We start from the raw sequence: 20,041 nt of genomic DNA on the forward strand, positions 1-20,041 counted from the left end.
ATATAGGTCCATGCGGGGTTTAGTCCATATATTCGAGTCAGCACTTTTTCTGTATTTGACAGTTCATTCAAAGGTGCACTGTGTAAGATGTGGCCAAAATGTTTGTTTCAAACATTTAAGAAAATTAACTAACATTATCAACAAGATGTCAAGAGGTGACGTCTATGTATTGTGTAGCAGAGATATCTACTTCAATGAGCATGCTAACCAGCAAGCCTTGGCACCTCGATAATGAGTCACTGTAGCTTCCAGTCCATCCTCAGTTCCACATGAAGAGAACGATGTTTTTGCTTATTGAATTAAATACAAAGAGGATTACCTGGCATGGTTGGCATCATGGGAGTTGCACCGTAGCTGGCCATCGAAGGGTTAATGACCGGTCCTGAGCAGAGGCAACACAGTGCAGAAAGACAGATAAGTTCTTCTGCCATTTGATGTGGGAAGGATTCAAGGCCAGAAGAAATTTCTCCAACAGAACACAAAATGTTTTGTGTAACAAATGAACCTTCTCACTTACCCATAGTGTAGCTTGGCATTGTCATGGGCATACCTAGAAAAAATAAATAAATAAATAATAGTTTCAGTTTACAGAGGTACTTGTTTTCAAAATGAGACTAGAAATTCCACAAATTCTGGCTAGCTAATAGTCGCTGCTTTTTTAACTGCGCTAGTACGACGATTTCTGCTGATAATACCTTCCCGACACACGGGGCTGCCTCCTTATGGCCAATATGGCCCAGATTTATTATTATTATATCACACTTTTTATTACTTCCCAATAGATTGCCTGTATATAGGACACCTGTTCTGTCTGTCCGTTATGGAAGAGGGAATACTTCTGACAGTACTGTGGAGCAAGAGATCCAGTTTGCTTACCAGTTCCATACATGGGTCCAATCCCTCCTCCTCCTCTCATCCTGCGGTTTAGCATGGCTACTCTTTCCATGTCCTACACACACACACACACACACACACACACACACACATACACACACACACACACACACACACACACACACACACACACACACACACACACACACACACAGAGCAAGAAAGACAACCTGGTGACTTCACACAGTAATAAGATCCATCAGCGATACACAATCCTGCAGGGACCAACAAAAACACTCAAACACTCTCTAGGGACAGACAAATTAAGCCTTTTCAATAATTACAGCTACAGTTTGAAACTTGAAGATAAATCTGATGACATCACTGACCGGAGGTCCTTGGTCCAGTACAGGGTCAAACAAGTCATCAACGTAGGCGTCCATCTGTCGACCTCGACCTGCAATGAATTAGAGAAGAGAAATGAGGACGTAAGGATGTCCCAGGACAAAGATTTGTCGTGGAACCCTGTTGACACCTCCTCCAGGAAGTGTGTGAGCCATGGCCTGATGATTAATTAAATTAATGTTGATGATAATTGTATACTTTATACATACTTTTATACTTAAATCTTCCTCTGATCACCAGGGAGTCAGTTGTCCACGGCACTTACTACCCAGCTTTGTAGTGATTTAGGGGAATAGCACAGTATTTAAGGAGACCGCAAGGATGAGCATTAGAGGGTGGTGTCCGACCAATTGTAGTCTCAGCTGAAAATGCAAGGGTCGTTTTTTTTTGTCCCAGTCCAGTCCTGGGTGCCACCATGTAAATATTGTGTTTACAGCTTGCACTGCCTCAAAAATGTATATTACAGATAATAATGCAGGACCCAGTTAAAACCCCTTTTTGCTTAGTGTAGTGGTGCATATTGCCAAACAAATTAGCAATGAATCAAATTACCACAAACTACACACAGTGTAAGCCTTTGGCCTAAAGGGTCGATCTGAGGGTCTCGGATCTGTGGGAGCAGTTGTCTGCTTTGCCCAGTTGGTAATCGAAGCCTTGAGTTGGGACATGGCAAAGACACTTGATTATGAGGGCAACTCTCCCCGTGATTCCCCCATCATTTGACGTCAGAGACATTTTCCCTCCAATTTTCAGAAGTTCTGATATAGGCCTAGACTGCCGGGGGACTCCTTCGGATACAATGAGCTCCTCTCTCCTCTTCTCTCTCTCCTTCTGGATGAATTCATGTCTCATCAATGCACATCACTAACTCTACTTCTTCCCCGGAGTCTTTGTACTTTCTCGCCTCTCAAGCTACCATGGATCATGGCTGCGTCTAGAGCCGGTCCTGCCTACTGGGCCCTGCCTCCTTTGCCCGATTCCTGCCCTCTGCCCTGGGCCTTGCCTCCTGGGCCCTACCTCCTGCCATGGTGGCCTTGCTGATGCCTCCCCTCTCTATCTTCTTCTGCTGACATGGATCGTGGTCCATGCCTACTACTCATTATATGAATAATTTCTGTCATATTCATTGAATGTGCTGTAACTCTGTTACGTTATTCATTCTGGTCACATGACATCTATTGCTTCTGTCCATCCGGGGAGAGGGATCCTCCTCTGTTGCTCTCCTGAAGGTTTTTTTCTTTTTCCCCTGTGGAATGGTTTTTTACTATCCTTATTTGGGGAGTTTTTCCTGATCCGATGTGAGGTCCTGGGACAGGGATGTTATGTGTACAGATTGTAAAGCCCTCCGAGGCAAATTTGTAATTTGTGATTGTGAGCTATAGAAAATAAACTGAATTGAAATTGTATTGAATTGAATTTATTACATTTGTGCCCGAGTCCAAGCTGTCTCAGATACATGACCTAAAGAAGCCAGCCGGTGTGGGCACAGTCACTTGGAACACAATCAAGTGAAAGTAAATCCAGAGTATCTGATAAACCGAGAGAACTGCTGTAGAATGATTGAGGTAGGGGCAAAGATAAGTCTTTTAGTTTGGCTGATCAGAGGGCTCCTGTAGGAAGAGATCGGCAGAAAGGTCTGATTCCTCATTTGCCATTGATGAGAATGGCAAATGGTTGTGGATTTCAGGAAGAGCACAGACCCATATCACCCTGTTACTCCCCGGTCACTGCAGTGGAGTCCTTTCGCTTCCTGGGCTCCATCATCACTCAGGAACTCAAGTGGGAGCTGAACATCAGCACGGACGGACGGACATACTACATCGTGGTACCTCACAGTACTACAAAGTAATACCTCACAGTACTACTAGTGACTCTATATGTGCTTTTATAAATAATAGAATAAAGAACATTGCAAACACTTTCAAGTAAACCAGATCGCTCCATCAGACATCAGAGTGCAATCACTTTGTTAGAAAAATGAAAATAAAGTTATATCCGTGCAAAAAAGAACTCATATTTAAAGTTACTACTAAATAGCTTATTGTGAAAAACAATAAGCTATTTTTTGCAAAACAAAACAGAATGAGTGCAGATGTGTGAGCCATCAAGTTGTATCAGTATTAGTGGCTGCAGTGAGCTGCTTTCCTCTACACATCTTTTTAAAACAGGGTTGTCGATTTGATTCAGCTGCTCTCAATTCATGCTCAATGTTGAGCTGAGATCTGTATTCTGATGAGTGACGCAACAGCAAAAAAGCCGACCTCACGGAACTATGTATTATATTATTGCAATGTGCTTATCGTCATGGACTAAGCCAAATTCATTGTATGCTCAAACAAACTTGCACATAAACCGAATCTGAACCGTATGGTCATCCTCATCCAATAAGCATGTTACCAGAAGCAGGCTGGCTCACACTTACCTTCCTGTGGATAATCTCTTCCCCAACGGCTTTCCTCAAACAGAGGCAGCTCGGGAGCTTGCATGGGTGGCGCTGGTGGAATGAACTCGTCCAGATCTGTAGACGGCATCCTGAGAGGAAAGAGAAGCACACGAGTGCTCATTGTGTTCTTTAACACAGACCCGGATTTGGCCCCAAAGACTATGGCCCCTTGTTGAGTGCTCTACCTGTCTCCTTGGCTGCTGAACAGGTAGTCAGAGTTCGTAGAGGAGGGAGTCCCTGGAGGTGGCAGCACTTCAGCTTCGGCTCCAGCCAGAAGATCCATGACAAAGTCCGAGCCAGCCAGATCTGACCAGCCTTCATCGGTCAGAAGAGACACCGACCAGCCCTGCACCGCCTCCGACACACCTCTATGACACACCAATGTACAGGAGGGGGATGAAAACTACCACATGGAGCAGGATTGACCAGGGAATGTGGATGTGAAGAAGCATTAAGATGAGACAGTACAGGTAAATAGGGTAAACACTTTAACTAGTAGATATCACCATGAAACCGAGTTGATTACTGACATCAAGACAACTATTGTTTTTATTACAAGTTTACTGAAATGTTATGTTTAAATATGCAAATGAGGCATTATCTAGTGGTAACTTTTGAGGAATTTAGGAGAAATCTGTAGACGCAAACAGACAAAGTGGTAAAATAAATAATTAAATGTGTAATTTGGATGTTTTTCTTTCCACTAGTCTGAAAGAAGACATGTTTTGGAAGCAAAATAGTGCATGCAAAGCGATATTTTGCCTGTAGTGTCGCCACAAGTAAATGGAGATTAATGAGCTTGTTTGGAGGTACCGGAAATGAAGGAGCCATGAGGCCAGCTGCTCCCCCGTGGTCCATGACTCCACCTCAGTTGTCAGCTTCTCATCTGAGACAAAAGGAAAACCGAAGGCTTGTAATGGTTTTGTAACAGCAGATCGTTTTACACTTGTGGTGTTTGCCAACCACTGTGTGCGGTAAAGTAGTTTCTCTAAAGAGTCAGCCAGTCTCACCGTTGAAGGTGTGAACGTCCAGCAGCATGGTGCCCTTCCTCTGGTTGGTGGTCCACTCCAGCTGGGTGGGGGGGTAGATGCGGGCAGCGGGAGCCGGGAGCTGCAGCGATGTCAGCAGTTTGTGTTGGCACAGCGAGCGGTACTCACCTGGACCGTGGTCAGACACATACCTGCATGGGGAGCAGCATAGACTGAGTCATGTGCAGAGGTCTTTTTTTTTCTTTTTTCAGACAGGGATTACAACATTTTGTGAAAGCCATCACAAAATGATAAGTCATCCCTCGTACATCCAAACCTTTTTATACGGACATTTAACATGTTTCTCAAAAGTGCAAGAACACACACAGCTTAGTAAAAGTGGTCTCTGACCGTTTCCAAGCCAACCCTAGTGTTTTATAGTTTTTCTAAAATATGTAATCACAAAAAAAAATCAACACAATGGTTTGAAGTTCTCAGAAAATAATAAATTCTACATCTTGTTGCCTCAAACACCTGTTATTCAATACGGTATGACTTTGCACCATTCAGATTGCTGTTAGCCTGGTAGGCTGTGAAGAAGGCAAACCAAAGCGCCCTACTTGAGTAGGGGTTTGTCCAGTGTCGGTGAGGGCGTGAAGGCACTAAGGCAGCAGGCCAGCAGCAGCCAGCCCCTCAGACGGTCCTGCCCCTCCTGCAGGCCCCACGTGTGGTAAACCAGCTGGGAGAGAATCTCGTCCCTCAAGGCCGGCCGGCTCTGACCTCTCTCCACCACGTAGTTACCCAACATCTGCTCCTGCCAGCCGCTGAGGTCTGACTCACCCGTAAACCGCAAGATCTGAGGAAAACAAAGGGTCGGGAAAAAAATCATGAAGGAAATGAATGAGATTCAAACTAATCAAATATTAATATAATATAATCACTCCCACATACCAGTTTGTAAATCTCCACGGCATTTCTGGCATCTTCAGGCTCCAGAGGGGTGAGAGATCTCTGAAGAGGGTAACCCTGAGGTTGGCACCATGAATCCTGCAGGAAGATACAACATGTGGAAACTCAAGGAGGAAATACAATCCGTCCTCTTCCATCCGTTAAGGCTCGAGTCTGTTGGATGTCTTTGTATGAGAATAATAAACCTTTTATAGTCATTTTAATCCAAGATTCAGTCTAATGTACAGGGAGAAATATGTTGGGACAAGAAGAATCTACATGTTTTCAATTCAAATCATCCTTTTCTTAAAACAGGCACTGTTTCCCTTGTGCTCGTGAGGTTATCTTTGTGTTCCTGCTTTTTTCAAGTTGACCAAATGTATTAGGGGTGCACAAGCTGCCTCTAGACACTGCACAACAGGCATACTGTAATACCGGTCAAATTATGTTATGATTACTAATATTATGTTCGAGTGAGATTTTCATTGACAAAAATGCTCGCAAAGATGCTAACTAAATTCCTAGCTTAAATAATAGCTTCAAAATGCCATCTTGAAAAGCTTGTAAAAAAAAATAGCCTAAGTCACACTCTTGACATAGGCCGTTATACTATAGGGGTAGAATCGCATGATCTGTTCAACTGAGGATGTCGGCGATTTTACCAGAGGTGGCCAGTATCATAAGGAGATGATTTAGGCAAGAAAATAATTTTTGTCAAAAAATGACTTAGGCCATTATTTTAGGAAGGTGACAATATGTAAGCATCTCATCCTTTTTGTTTTATTGAATAATATATCTCAATAAGTCTCCATATCCATTTAGCAAATGAAAGTATATCATGGGAATAGAGGGAAATGATGGAAAATTGGAAATATAACGTTTGGAATCACATCGAGCGGATGACTTAATCATATCTCAAGAAGGACAATTTTTTTTTCTAGCATACAGTATATATATATATATATACATATAAAGCCCTGTTCTGCTTTCCATGTCTTCTTTTCGTGGGGATACTGTCTGGACAGCAAGTTGATGTTGAAAACTTGAAACATCTTTCAGAAACCATACCAGGACTGGATTATGAATATGTGCATGTGTATGTCCCAACCTTGCTCACCTTTAATGTGGACTTGGCATAGCGAGAAAACGGGTATCGGTCTATATGCAAAGGCAGGGCGAGCTTGTGCTCTGCCTTCACCTGCGGAGGTGCGACCTCTGTGACCCCTGAAGCGTGCTGATGCCCTAGTGGACGGAGATGGAAGGGCAATCACAAACCGACAAAAAACACAGTGTGGCAGTCAGAGTGTGCAGGCTGGAGTGTTATGAGAGGCTGACCTGCTGCGCTGCGAAGTCTGGCTGACAGCTCAGCGGGGATCTCTAACATCCCCACATCCTAACGGGAGGAAGAAGAAAACGTGAAGAAAACATGACAGTATGTCTACCACAGGAGAAACCAGACAGTTGGCCCGACTTCATTGTATTCTGTGATATGTTACAGCAGATTCGCTATGATTTTGTTCCCTTACCATTCCTGGAGAGACAGACTTAGTCTTTGTTGCTGCCTTCACTTTGTTCTTCTCATGAAATTCCTGAAATTGACACACACACACACACACACACACACACACACACACACACACACACACACACACACACACACACACACACACACACACACACACACACACACACACACACACACAAGCTGCCAGTCAGTCAATCACACTGCGAACAGCATGACTTCATCTCACAGTCGTAGTCCTATTCCTACTTGATTTAGCGTCCTTCACCCAAAGCTCATTGCTGAATCAGTGAGTAATCCTCTAGTTATTCAGGCACACTTGACACTCCCTACCCTCTGCCAGAGGAGCTCAATCAGACCTATTCTTAGATACCCGTCCTGTTATATACTTGTGGAACACCCACGGTCCAGTCACCCCGCCTCATTCAACACGACACACAGTTCCAAGAGTCCACAAAGTTAGATTTTTATCAGCAATACACATGGGCAACCCAACCCTGCTCTACCTCCAGGTAGAGGATTTACAGTGGCTGACCCTCCCAAACCAAACAAGTGTGTCACAAATCATCGCTGATCCAAACACACCTACAACCTAATCGTTTATTATTTGTCCTCAAAGGAGGAAATCATTTTCCCCAGACAGTTTATCAGTTTAATGATTACCTAATATAATTCCAAGTTTGTTTCCTGTAAAAACCACCGCAATGTTGAGAGCCGTACAGAGGCAATTGATATGCTCTGAACTTTACAGACCAGTTACTTTGTGTGTTTTTACCAACAAAGATGGACTTAATATCAACTTTAGCATAAAAATATGGTACATTGTTATAAAATAAATTAGCAAACTGTACATTAAGTGGTTAAAATTCGTTCAAACTGGATCAAATACAACCATAGAATGATAAATCCGTCATTCAGGTCTGCATAGTACTTTTATTGGAGTGAGGAACCTGCTAATTGATACCCTTAAATGCAACACAGTGGCCCTTTAAGTACTTTTTCACCAAAGATGGTGGTCAACAATAACAGGAAAAACATTTACATCAGAATATTATTGCATTGTTCGACACACATTTATCCTCTGGGGATGATAAACCCCCAAAACCCTGAACTACATTTACCGTAATGCAACTATATTGCTTCTTATGTTTGACATAGAAGCATGTACCTCTCTGCCTAGTGAAAAACAACAACTCCACATGCACAATTAATAACATTGGTTATCTGATCAAATATTGTACTCGCCAAACCTAAAGTGAGATAAAGCTATGACCTCATAGGGTTATTTTCTCAAGGCTAATCTTTAAGACCTTAACATTTAATCGATAAGACCTTAAGAGATCCATCTAAAGTAAATAGTCTTAGTAATTACCATATAATTAAACAATTATTTTAGTTTTTTTCAGTCTTTTATATTTAATACAACTCAAGTACACAAATAAAAACAATAAAACAAAATGAAGTAATTACTTTTGAAGTAGTGACAAACCAAAGCATGTCAGGTGTAGACCAAAGCTACACTTAGAATTATTAATGGCATGAGTTGATAATTAATATGTTGGGTGGTTCACAATCATTGTTTTGTGTACATTTCCCAAAACCTCCACACTTAATAATAATAATGTATGGAACTATAAAAGAACGGGACAATATATATATAATATATTTAGATCGAGCATGATACTTTTGTCTTATGCAGTATCACTGTGGTCTATAAGAACTCCCCAATAAACTCTTTCTATTCCAACATGATCTATCGTAGTTTTCTCCTCGATTATTGGCTTTTTGCTATCAAAATATTATACATTTTGTTTTATTTAAATTGAATGACAACTTGTTAATATCAAACCATTGTTTTCAAGATTTTAATTATGTTTCCACTGCATCCAGAAGCTGCTAATTATTGTAGAAAGTACAGCTACATGTCAGCTCCTCAAAAGGGAAAGTATTGGGGATACAAAGTGTTCCCTAGGACTCTAAAGTGAAGAATGAAAATAGGAGAAGACATCAAGAGACGCCGAGTGGAATTTGACAAAATGTTAATTCAGGTCACGGGCGAGAAGTGAGCAACTACAAATATGTAATTAGTCAAAAGTGCTTCATTTATGTTGTATCAGAGTTAGAGGATGCCTTTTGTCCCAAAATCCATCTGTCAAAACTCAAAATCTTGTTTTTCAGTCACTCACACTTACTACTGAGACACAGCTCAGCTGACACAGGGCAGCATGAAAGCTCCACTGTTCATAGTCCAAACCTCATAAAACAATAACACCAAACATAACTGAGGCTCTGTGGTGCGACTGGAGCCAGAGGACCAACACAAAGAGGAAAACTGTTGCTTTAGTTTAAAAAAGAGATTGCAGTACGCAGCAGATGAAAAGAGACTCTGGACTGTTTTGAAACCTAATGCAGACTGTTGTCATCCGTGTGTTCCTCACGGTGTGAACATTTTTTTGTACTTGATAATGATTTGGTGAGTAGAAGGAGAGGCGGCCTACCTGTCAAAGCGTGGAGCTGGACGTCAGGCGATGGGTTTGTGAAGGCGGAAGGAGAGATGCAGGCTGCTTCAAATTACACTGAGAGGTTGAAGTCCAAGACCGGAGTGTGTGTGTGTGTGTGTGTGTGTGTGTGTGTGTGTGTGTGTGTGTGTGTGTGTGTGTGTGTGTGTGTGTGTGTGTGTGTGCACTCAAGTATTCATGATTAATGCACGATAAGAGAGCTGGTTAAAGGAAGTGGATGAGAGCTTATAAAGGAACTCGTTACCAAAGCTGAAATATGTTACGAACACACCCAGTCATACATTCAAATATGTGGTGTTTTCATTTCTTTTCTTTTTTTTCTTCTACACATTTCAATGCCTTCAGTCTTGACCTGGACTGTACGATTTTCCTTGGAACTATATTTTTAAATCTCCCACATTTCAACTGAAGACATCAAGAGACGCCGAGTGGAATTTGACAAAATGTTAATTCAGGTCACGGGTGAGAAGTGAGCAACTTCGAATATGAAATTAGTCAAAAGTGCTTCATTTATGTTGTATCAGAGTTAGAGGACACCTTTCGTCCCAAAATCCATCTGTCAAAACTCAAAATCTTGTTTTTCAGTCACTGGTTATGATGCACGATGGTTACGCTCCACTGTTCATAGTCCAAGAACAACACCACCATAACAGCGTCTCATAAAGAATGCATCTTAATGTTATACTGATCTGTTTTTACTGTTGATCATAACAAGGTGTTTTTATGCTATTACTCACACGTAACTGTATCACATAGCGTAACGTGATACTTCCCTTGTTACACACAGTTTTACGTGATCACTTAGCCTGCATTTTTATAACGTGATGCTGATGTTGGAATGAGTGAGCGGTGAGCGCAGTACAGATAAATGGAGGGGTATGGCTCATCTACAGGATTGTTCCTATGATTAGTGTGAATGCAGCCTAATTCCTGAGATACACCAAATTTGTTGCCGTATGCGAAGGTGACGGATCCCATTCATTTCTCTAGAGAGCACGATGGTTACGACACGGCAAGTTGACTGACCATTAATGCAAATGATGTCTGTCCATAATACCACATGTAACCCATTTACACACATTTATACACTGATGGCAATCCTCTGATTGTAGGACGACCCGTGGAGGTGAACTGGGTTTGTCATTTCAAGATGACATTAGATTTAATTTTTTTATATACAAATTTTGTACAAAACAAATACAATTCCATTCTTATCTATTGTATTAAGTTGGTATATATAACTAGTGATAACAAAGACACAAGTGTTTTTTTAAATATGATTTGGTTGAGGAAACTAATTTAATTCTGTAAGATGAGGTAAAGATCTCCAATAATTGGACATCAATTCCACATTGACGCAACAGTACAGGCAGCACTGTAGGTAGAAGTCATTTGAGACTAAATGAAAAAATAAATCACACTTTGACCCCAAACGTGGATGTCAGAGCGTTATCGCAGAGAGATTCTATTGCAACTCATGGAGTGTTAAGCTCTGTATTGTGTAAGAGGCTTTATAGCACAATAAAGTCAGAAAACATAAGGTTGTCAAGGCACCCAGCCAAGGAATCTGCAGCAGGGATCTCTCTCTCTCTCTTTCTCTCTTTCTCTCTCTCTCTCTCTCTCTCTCTCTCTTTCTCTCTCTCTCTCTCCTACCTTCCTCCAATGTCGCCTCTTGATGGTGTCCCTGGTTATCATCATCACCGCCCAGAACTGGGTGAAGGACTGCTTCAGACGCTTGTAGTATTTCCTGGAAAAGAGAGGGGGCAGCAACACACAAACACAGAGCTTCACGTTAGCTCATCGGCAGGGGGAACCCCTTTCCTCCAGTGAGTTCACTGAGTTAATAAGGAAAAACCTCATGGGGTGCATCCCAAGTCTCTAAATTGCATCTCTGTTTCCCTCACTTGCGTCTTTTCCTTGCGTCTTAGTCCCTCCAACCAGGGATGCATGGAGAGACGCAAGGAAACCAAGCAGGGAGAGAAGACGCAAGGAAATATGTTTTAATAGACATGAGACGTCCTTTCCTCTGAAGCGTCAAGTGAAGCGACGTCGGTTTCTGATGACAACGGTCCGCCGACTGACAGCTGATCACAGCTGATCAGCTGTCAGTCGCTTTAACAGCGGACAGAGTTTTGTCCGGAGAGTTTTTAGCGAACATTCCAATAAAAATGCACTTAAAATATTGATAACAATTATCGTATGTTTTCAGTTAATTTAATGGTGTTGAACTACAATTTATATTAATAAAGACACAGTTATCATGAGTGTCAGAGTGGAGATGTTTTCTCTGTCGTCTGTTACCGTTTAATAAACTGCATTGAGTATTTATATACTGTGATGTGTCCTGCTTATACGCGCAGGATCGATTTCTACCGGCGGAATGCGTCTTATTTATTTATTATTTATTATTTACGTCGGTATGTTTTGAAATTCTGATTGTAACATCATTATAAAATAACTCACAATATAAATATAGTTTCTCTTCATTACGTGTTGTAAACAAGTGTTTCCTCTCTCCAGCTCTCTCTGATTTTAATTACATACATAATACAAGTTATTGAGGGAAACAACAGTTCAAATCTTTGAAGACAGTTGTTTGTGGTCCTTTTATTATTCAGACCTACAATGAACATATTTTAACCAGATGGTGAATAAGAAAACATATATAATATATAACTTGAGTTTAATCTGTGATCGTCTTCACTCTGGTATGAAACTCCAGCGATCAGTCCGCTCCGCTACAGCGTTCAATCAAATAACAGATGAACAGCTTTCTTTTCTTCTCTTATTCTGTCACTTGTCAAACACTATTTCCTGTATTTTATTATGTTGTTTTCCCATGAAAGATTAAGGATTAAGAAAGCACCAACACTTTCATTTGATGCTCCTCTCCTCTCCTCTCCTCCTCCCTCTACCTGGCCTGGTGTCCTCGTATGTGGCTCTGGATGACGATGGCTTTCTGCTTGAAGAACCTAAAGTTCCTCCTGCAGATGAAGCCTCTGATGTTCCTCTGGATGGTGACGGCCGCCCAGGTCTGGGTGCTGGTCCACTTCTCCTCGAGCAGCTGGTACAGAAGCTCCTTGAGGAACAGCTAATGCAGATATATACGCATACATCTAAGCATGTTGATGTGTACAGTAAAAAACTAAAATGTTTTAACCGGTGTCACGAGTGAGCATTATGGCACCTTGGTGAGTCCCAGCTGGTACTGTCCCTCCTCAGCACCAAGCGTGTCCAGCAGAGCCACCGACTGCTCTCGGTCCGACGCCTCGCTCAGCCGCTGGGTCTGCAGCACCCCGTATCTGTGAGACACAACACAGTCAGAGGCGTTGTGGCTTTGGTCCAGACATCAGACATTGTGGCAGTGGTGGTTGCAGAAAACTGCTGGCGGGAAGATCTGCACCCCACTGACTGCACCTCCGCCAAGGAGGCTCTGTTTTTGGTTCAGTTTGTTGATTTGTTTGTCAGCAGGATTACGGAAAAAGTGCTTGCCCAATTTTATTGAAACGTGTTGGAAGGAATGTGATTCGAAATCTGCACTTTCCCAGCACTCTTTTAGTATTATTTACTGTTTTCCTTGTAAATGTTTTCTCTGATATTACCCAAATGGGCATACGCTGTAGGATTCAATTATGCTCCATTATCCGAACCGCTCATCCTACTCAGGGTCGCAGGACGCTACAGGATATACAGTAAAAATGGTTTCATCCAAACTCCCGGTGTGGCTCTGGGGATGGAATTGTCTGCTGGTTGATCGGCCCATCACTAAACCACCAGACTGACATATGTTGTCAACTACTGAATGAATTGTCATGACCATGACATGTTGCTGCTGCCAATGTCAAGCTTTAACGTTGCGCCAGGGAACTTTTTTATCAGCTCCTAAATCGCAGGTCCAGAATGTGTCTTTTTTTCTCTCGTCCACGTTTCTAGTGTAAATGTAACGCAAGGGGCAAGAAAAGACGAGACGAGGGAGGGAAGAAAAGCAAAACTTAGACGCTAGTGTTTCTTAAATGAGTGAAAGAACAATAAACATGAAAGTGCTGTGTTGGCGGTTGCAGGGCGGGGATGCTATGTGGGTTTGCAGCACCTCTCCATGAAGTAGGAGTACTGTAGCCGCATGGGAAAACCCTCCTTCCTGATGTGGATGGTCTCCAGCATCCCAGCATGCCTCAGCTGGGCCGACACGTAGTCTACGTCAAAGATCCCAGGGTGCTGGACACGCAAGAGAAAGAGAGAGACACGTCACACGGCCAGTCATTGTCAGACGAGGCCGGCATCCGCAGGTAGTATCTGGTGTTACCTTGACGTAGTTTGGCTTCAGACAGCGTATAAAAGTGGTTTTGCATCTAAGAGTTTAGGGACAAAACATGGACACAGGTTATTCGTCAACCTTGGACCTCCGACATGCACGTAAAGAAAGGCCGAGCAGCGTCTGGCAGCTGTTACATAGAAGTGAAATGAGCCATTTAAGAGCACCAACAATAGGCAATGCACATTTCAGGCATCTGGAAGGAGTATTAGCCGGTACATGTGATTGACGTCCTGATTTGAAACATTCGGTCCCGTATGATGTGAGCTCTCCTGTAGAATGTATTCATTCCCACCAAAACAAAACATGATAGACTTCCACCAGCTATCATACTCATTCTCATATTTCTTTCCATGACATGCACTAAACTCCACGTTCTCCGCAAACCACAGCTATTTGATTTTAAACACATGCGGCGCGACTGTATCCGTTCAGCCAGTTGGCGCTGAACAGCGATCCACAGCTTCGTAAGGAGCGCTCAGTGCACTCAGTGTGTTGTACCTCTCCAGGCGGGTGGTGAGCTCCGTCAGGGATTGAAGGAAGTGCGAGGCGGCGGTAGAGGGCTGCTGGCGGAGGCCCTTCCCTCTCCAGCCCAGCTCTCTCTGTTGAATGTAGGCGTCCTGGACCTTCCGGAAGAGCTCTGACACCATCTGACGAACGGGCAAAATCACAGGGAAATTCAAAATGAAAGAGTATGTTTTTGGAGCAACAGTTATGTTTATGTTGCTGTAAACTGATTGCTTTTAAATTCAGTACCCTCTCTAAAGTTGTACTCATCATTATGACTAGCACTAGTAATGTCCCCCAATGAAACACTTTGACATTTATTGTTGTGTCTTTGGTTTAGTTTTTTATTGTACTATGGTATGAAAGCACACTGCATTCAACAAAGCAAAATGGAAAAACTAGTTTTGTACTTCTTTTCTTCTCATAATTATGGGCCGCTAAGTTATAACCGGTATCTGTGATTAGAAGAAAAGGGAATTTACTCTGGAAGTGAAACGTTTTCTTAGCCGTAAATAAAATGTTTCATGCTTTCTCTGACCCAGTAACATATACTGATGCTTACGCATCCGCATACACCTCACAGGTGTTACCTTTATTATGAGGCAAAATATATTCAAATAGACTTTGAAGGTGAAGAAATTCAGAATTCTCTTTTCAGACTCGGATGTGGCCCCTTGATAGATACACAAACCTTTGTAATCCGATATGCAACCAAAACTTCTTGTTAGAACCAATTCACGCAAAGAGATTGCTCTGGCCGCTCAGCTAATATTCCTGTGCTATGAAAAGAAGGGGCCATAACCTCAGCAGCCTGTATGTGTGTAATGCCAGTCGGTTCACCTTTAAGCGACTCCTGGCAAAAAGCTCCACGACTTCTGTTCGGAACTGGTCGTGGTTCTTATTCAGGAAATTATGAACCTGGAGAAAAGAGTATTTCCATTTTTAAATACTAATGTTCCTGCAGCACTGGCTGCTGTATATAGCATACAGCTGTATATGGAGCCTAATACCTGATAAGTGACCGCTCCAGCATAGTGATAGACAGTGAAGACTGGCAGTGGGTTCTTGGGCTTGGCATAGTAGGGGCTGTTCCCATGGTGGTAGTGGCACTTCTGGAGGAAGGTGTGGTCAGTGGCCTGATGGGAAAATAACGAGGAGCAATACCAACAACAACCAAATGGAAATATTTGGTCTTAAAATCACATGAAATCTCTACAGCATACTCTCTATAAGCAAAGCCATTTCATTAAATAGGAATATGTAAATGTGTGTGTGTGTGCGTGCGTGTGTGTACCTGGGGGAGGCAGGTCTGATCGTCCAGTATGCGGAGGATGCCATGTGGTCTGGAGGAGATCAGCTCCAGACAGGAGTGGAAGTTCTTTAGTTGCATCGGATACCACTGGATCTGTTCTGCACTGTACTCCTCCTGCAGGCAACACACATGGGGACAACGTGGCAGACTGCACTCAGTTTCAGCCTGTGAATATAGGAAAGTTCTCTGTACCACCTTCTATTGGGTGATGAAAACAAGCACGGCCATTAGCTTCAGTGCTCCCATGCTAACATATTAGCATACGCTACAACAAGCATTAAAGGCTGTACTCCCCAATCAGTCAAATCAGGGAGAACGATGATGATGTTAGTTTTTGCAAGCGTGAGTAGAGGTCGCCAAGAAACGCATCCGTGAAACCTTTTTTCTTCTGGTTCAGAAACATCCGACGCATCCGTGGTTTGCAGAAATGTAAAATGTTAACATTTCTTCTTTCAACTGGGTCGCTAACAGCCCAACCCTTTTGTTTGTGTACGAGTTAAACAAGAAACAACATGTTAAGTAATAGGTTTGTTGACATGTATTCTTTGTGCTAAGCTAATAATCTCCCGGCTCCAGCTCCAGACTTTACACATACACTGTAGATATAAGATTGGTATCAGTCGCCTCATGTCATTCTCAAAAAGTCAGCAAATGAGCCTATTTACCAAAAGTCAGCTGATCAGATCACTTTTGAACTTTTCAGGACTAGCTACTAGCTAGCTAACAAGCTAAAAGGTGTCTGGAGGAAGATGCTGTCAAAGGGACTCCTCAGAGCCCAAACGTTGCTCTTACTGGCTTATCGCTGATCTACAGGGCATTAGCAAAGGACTCTTCAACTATTGATGAAGGCGTCCAGTCACAGCTTATAAGCCCTTTGTGAAGGGTGACTTAAGAGCTCAGTTGATCTTCAGGGATCTAGTACACAGCCCACTGACCTGCTCCTGGGAGATCACCGCCTTGTTGACGAAGTGCTGCAGCTGCTCATTGGCAAAGTTGATACACAGCTGCTCAAAGCTGTTCACTCCCAGGTCCTGCAGAGGAACACGAGATGTCACATCTACCATCACAAGAAGATTCTTTTGAGATCTCAATCAAGGCACATTACCAACCTCAAAGCCGTAGATGTCGACAATGCCCACGGTGCTGTCCATCTCTGTGGGGCTCAGCCAGTCATTGGTCTGCTCCAACAACCAGTTAAACAGCACTGAATACAAGGCTTTGGCAATGGCATCTCTGCACGAGAGGACAAGGAGGGGTGTGGCATGAGGGAACTAACACTGTACATATTCTACTTTCACACTGACTGAGGATACTATTGCATTTGAGCGCTCGTGAGCTTTTGCACTGAAATAATTAAAACTACTATGAGAAACTTTTATTTGGTGTTGATTTATGTGCTCCCTGTGCATAAAAGCGAGCACCATGGTCCCTTTTTTTATTTTCTCATAGACTTCTATACCAGTGATTGTCAACCACTGTGCCGTGGGACACCAGTGTGCCGTGAGAGATCGTCAGGTGTGCCGTAGGAAAATGTCCAATTTCACTTAATTGGTCCAAAAAAATACTATTTAGTTGCTGCAAATGATTTTCCATTGTTGAGCGTCTAAGCTGCAATATAGTGGCTGGCAGAGTAATATAGAACAAGTCTACACCTTGTTCTGCTATTAAACAGACTAAACGGCCGTATGTTATTGATCTTATCTACACACAGCTTGTCATTTCTGGGTCGCGTCTACAACTCTTCTCTGCTCTGTGTCGTGCATGCGCTGCACACAGAGAGCGAGAGAGAGCAGCGAGCGTGCTTTTCAGAATGGGATTTGCTGCTGCAGCTTTCACTATTTTAAGCTATGAGCTCTCACTTTTAAAGCCCAACAGTTCATGTGTTTGCAGGTCAAGACAAACATCCAACAGCCTGCAGCCTGGAGCTCCATAAATGACGTTTCTGACTTTGCATATCGAGAGGCTCTGGAAATATCCTTCAAAAGCCCGAAAAACACATAGCAGTAACAAAGCCTGCACACTTTGTGGTTGTCATTAAAATAAATGAACACCATATTTCCTTTAAGTCAGTATTTATCAAACTGGGGCGGTATTTATTACAGGTGGGGCGCAAGAGGAAATGCTGATTTTAAATGTTCACCGTCCGCCGTTAATAGGTTACGCTTGCGCATGCGCGAGTCGCCGATTCTTGTCATTTCGCCACAAGCCGATCTTTATGAGATCTCCGTGAAGTCGGCTTTCTGCTGTTGTGTCTCTCAACATGGAGCATGAATTGAGAGTGTTCATATAAAATCTACAATCTCGTTTATAAAAGAGTTTTTGGAGGAAAGTAGCTCACTGCAGCTACTAATACTGATACAACGTAATGCTCACACATCTGCACTCATTCTGTTTTGTTTTGCAAACAAATAGCTTATTGTTTTCCACAATACGCTATTTAGTAGTAACTAAATATTAGTTATTTTTTGCATAACTTTATTTTCATTTTTCTAACAAAGTGATCTGGTTTACTTGAAACACTTAATACTCTTCCATGCCAGTAGGTAGTGCAATAATTACCTACGATATGCTGCATTATGTTACAATGGGACATTAATAATAATTACCTACCATATATGCTGTATTATGATACAATGTGACATTTTGTAACTTTTTTGGTTGTTGGTGTGCCGCAGGATTTTTTTATTGTAGAAAATGTGCCGCGGCTCAAAAAAGGTTGAAAAACACTGTTCTATACAATCTGACTTTTTGCAACCAGAGGAGTCGCCCCCTGATGGTCAGTAGAGAGAATGCAAGTTGTATGACACTTCCGAAATGGCTCTACTAGGCAGAACCCTGACCAATCGATGGATGCGGTTCATTTGGTTTTGGTTTGAGAGGCTTCTCAATGCATTAACATGTTCCTACCTGTATTCTATGGCACTTTCCACAGACAGAGGGCAGTAGATCCTGTCGTAGGTCGTCTCCTGTGGACGAGAGCGCTAATCAGTGTGCACACGTGCAGAATTACGTGCGACAACTCGACAAGAGGCGCAGCTGCTGCTTGAGCAGCTACTAACCGTGACTCTGTGAGTGATGACAGTCTGCAGGGCCTCGGAGGAAATCTGCAGCAAGGAGCCGACCCTCCTGGCCTCGGCCTCGCTGAAGATACGCGCCACCTCGAACGACTCGCTCTGCGGCACAAAGCATCGACTGATGTGTGAAATCAATGTCTGATCTGTGGACCTCTCACTCACTCTCCTGAACACACACACACACACACCTCGTACGAGCTGAAGCAGATGTTGCCGAGCTGCAGGATGGAGGAGAGGATGGCCCAGACGGTGGAGATCTGGTCAGCATGCAGACCGATGGTCTCAAAGCACTGAACCAAAAGCTGGAAGTCCTGCTTGTCCTGCTTCCACTTAAGCTCACAGGCACCACCCTGGAGGTGGACGGGGAAAACGGCAAATGTGTAACATGTGTAACATGTGAAGAGGAAGGGATAAAAAAATTAAAAATTAAAATTAAATATTCAAAAAAAACGAGTTGGACATAGTAGTTCAGTGATGTGTGATGTACTTGGTTTAGGTAGTAATAGGTCTCGGCTCCTTGCAGGTAGAGCTCCTCTTTGTCCCAGTCGTTCATACCTGCCAGCAGCTCATAGAACACATGGTAGTTCCTCTCCTCATTGGCCTACAAGGGAAATGACGAATGAACCAACGATTGACGTCAATGGTGTTTGTCACTTACAGCATCACTGCAATGTACAAATCAATTAGCTACACTCCACACCAATGTAAAAGAAGTTTGTAAATTAAGATGAAATCAACAACATGTTCTCATACTCATAATGACAATTGACACCCCAGGCAAAAACATTGTTTTCTTCCTGCACTGTCAATCAATTTTTAGATCTTTCTTCTATAACATGTCTCCTTTCAGATTAGTAGAAAGAAAGAAAAAAACATTAATGTTTTTATCTCTGTAGATATCTATATGTATATATATATATATATATATATATATATATATATATATATATATATATATATATATATATCCAAAACTCCCTCTGTAAAAACTTTGACTCAAGAAACAAGAATTTTTAACATGGCTTTATCAAATGTTCATATTTTATATTTAATAAGGATAATGCCTCATTTGCGTTTTTAAACATAACATGTAAACAACAACAAGTAAAAAAAAAATTGTTGTTATATGGTTTGTTTGAGGTTTTTTTTTAGACCCCAACAGCGCCATTCCAAAGGAATGAAAGGTTGACCAATGTT

At 42.4% G+C, this 20,041-nt stretch overlaps 1 protein-coding gene across 1 annotated transcript in view; it reads right to left on the reverse strand.

The window, feature by feature from the left end:
* myo15b (myosin XVB) overlaps positions 1 to 20,041 on the reverse strand; it is a gene marked incomplete at its 5' end in the record, with an annotated part of 44,980 nt that overhangs the window by 17,775 nt on the left and 7,164 nt on the right. The window contains 28 exons of the mRNA XM_079237780.1: positions 320 to 382; positions 518 to 550; positions 877 to 949; positions 1,224 to 1,291; positions 3,662 to 3,771; positions 3,868 to 4,050; positions 4,496 to 4,568; positions 4,693 to 4,862; positions 5,271 to 5,506; positions 5,602 to 5,697; positions 6,716 to 6,840; positions 6,934 to 6,991; positions 7,125 to 7,208; positions 11,293 to 11,386; positions 12,555 to 12,730; positions 12,827 to 12,941; positions 13,730 to 13,854; positions 13,943 to 13,988; positions 14,453 to 14,601; positions 15,299 to 15,376; positions 15,469 to 15,594; positions 15,753 to 15,884; positions 16,706 to 16,801; positions 16,880 to 17,003; positions 18,678 to 18,736; positions 18,830 to 18,943; positions 19,033 to 19,194; positions 19,332 to 19,445. Of these exons, the coding sequence (XP_079093906.1) occupies positions 320 to 382; positions 518 to 550; positions 877 to 949; positions 1,224 to 1,291; positions 3,662 to 3,771; positions 3,868 to 4,050; positions 4,496 to 4,568; positions 4,693 to 4,862; positions 5,271 to 5,506; positions 5,602 to 5,697; positions 6,716 to 6,840; positions 6,934 to 6,991; positions 7,125 to 7,208; positions 11,293 to 11,386; positions 12,555 to 12,730; positions 12,827 to 12,941; positions 13,730 to 13,854; positions 13,943 to 13,988; positions 14,453 to 14,601; positions 15,299 to 15,376; positions 15,469 to 15,594; positions 15,753 to 15,884; positions 16,706 to 16,801; positions 16,880 to 17,003; positions 18,678 to 18,736; positions 18,830 to 18,943; positions 19,033 to 19,194; positions 19,332 to 19,445 (3,082 nt within the window). The remainder of the gene's footprint in view (positions 1 to 319; positions 383 to 517; positions 551 to 876; positions 950 to 1,223; positions 1,292 to 3,661; positions 3,772 to 3,867; positions 4,051 to 4,495; positions 4,569 to 4,692; positions 4,863 to 5,270; positions 5,507 to 5,601; positions 5,698 to 6,715; positions 6,841 to 6,933; positions 6,992 to 7,124; positions 7,209 to 11,292; positions 11,387 to 12,554; positions 12,731 to 12,826; positions 12,942 to 13,729; positions 13,855 to 13,942; positions 13,989 to 14,452; positions 14,602 to 15,298; positions 15,377 to 15,468; positions 15,595 to 15,752; positions 15,885 to 16,705; positions 16,802 to 16,879; positions 17,004 to 18,677; positions 18,737 to 18,829; positions 18,944 to 19,032; positions 19,195 to 19,331; positions 19,446 to 20,041) is intronic.

The sequence above is a fragment of the Taurulus bubalis genome (assembly GCF_910589615.1).
Source record: "Taurulus bubalis genome assembly, chromosome: 2".
NCBI classification, from domain to species: domain Eukaryota; kingdom Metazoa; phylum Chordata; class Actinopteri; order Perciformes; family Cottidae; genus Taurulus; species Taurulus bubalis.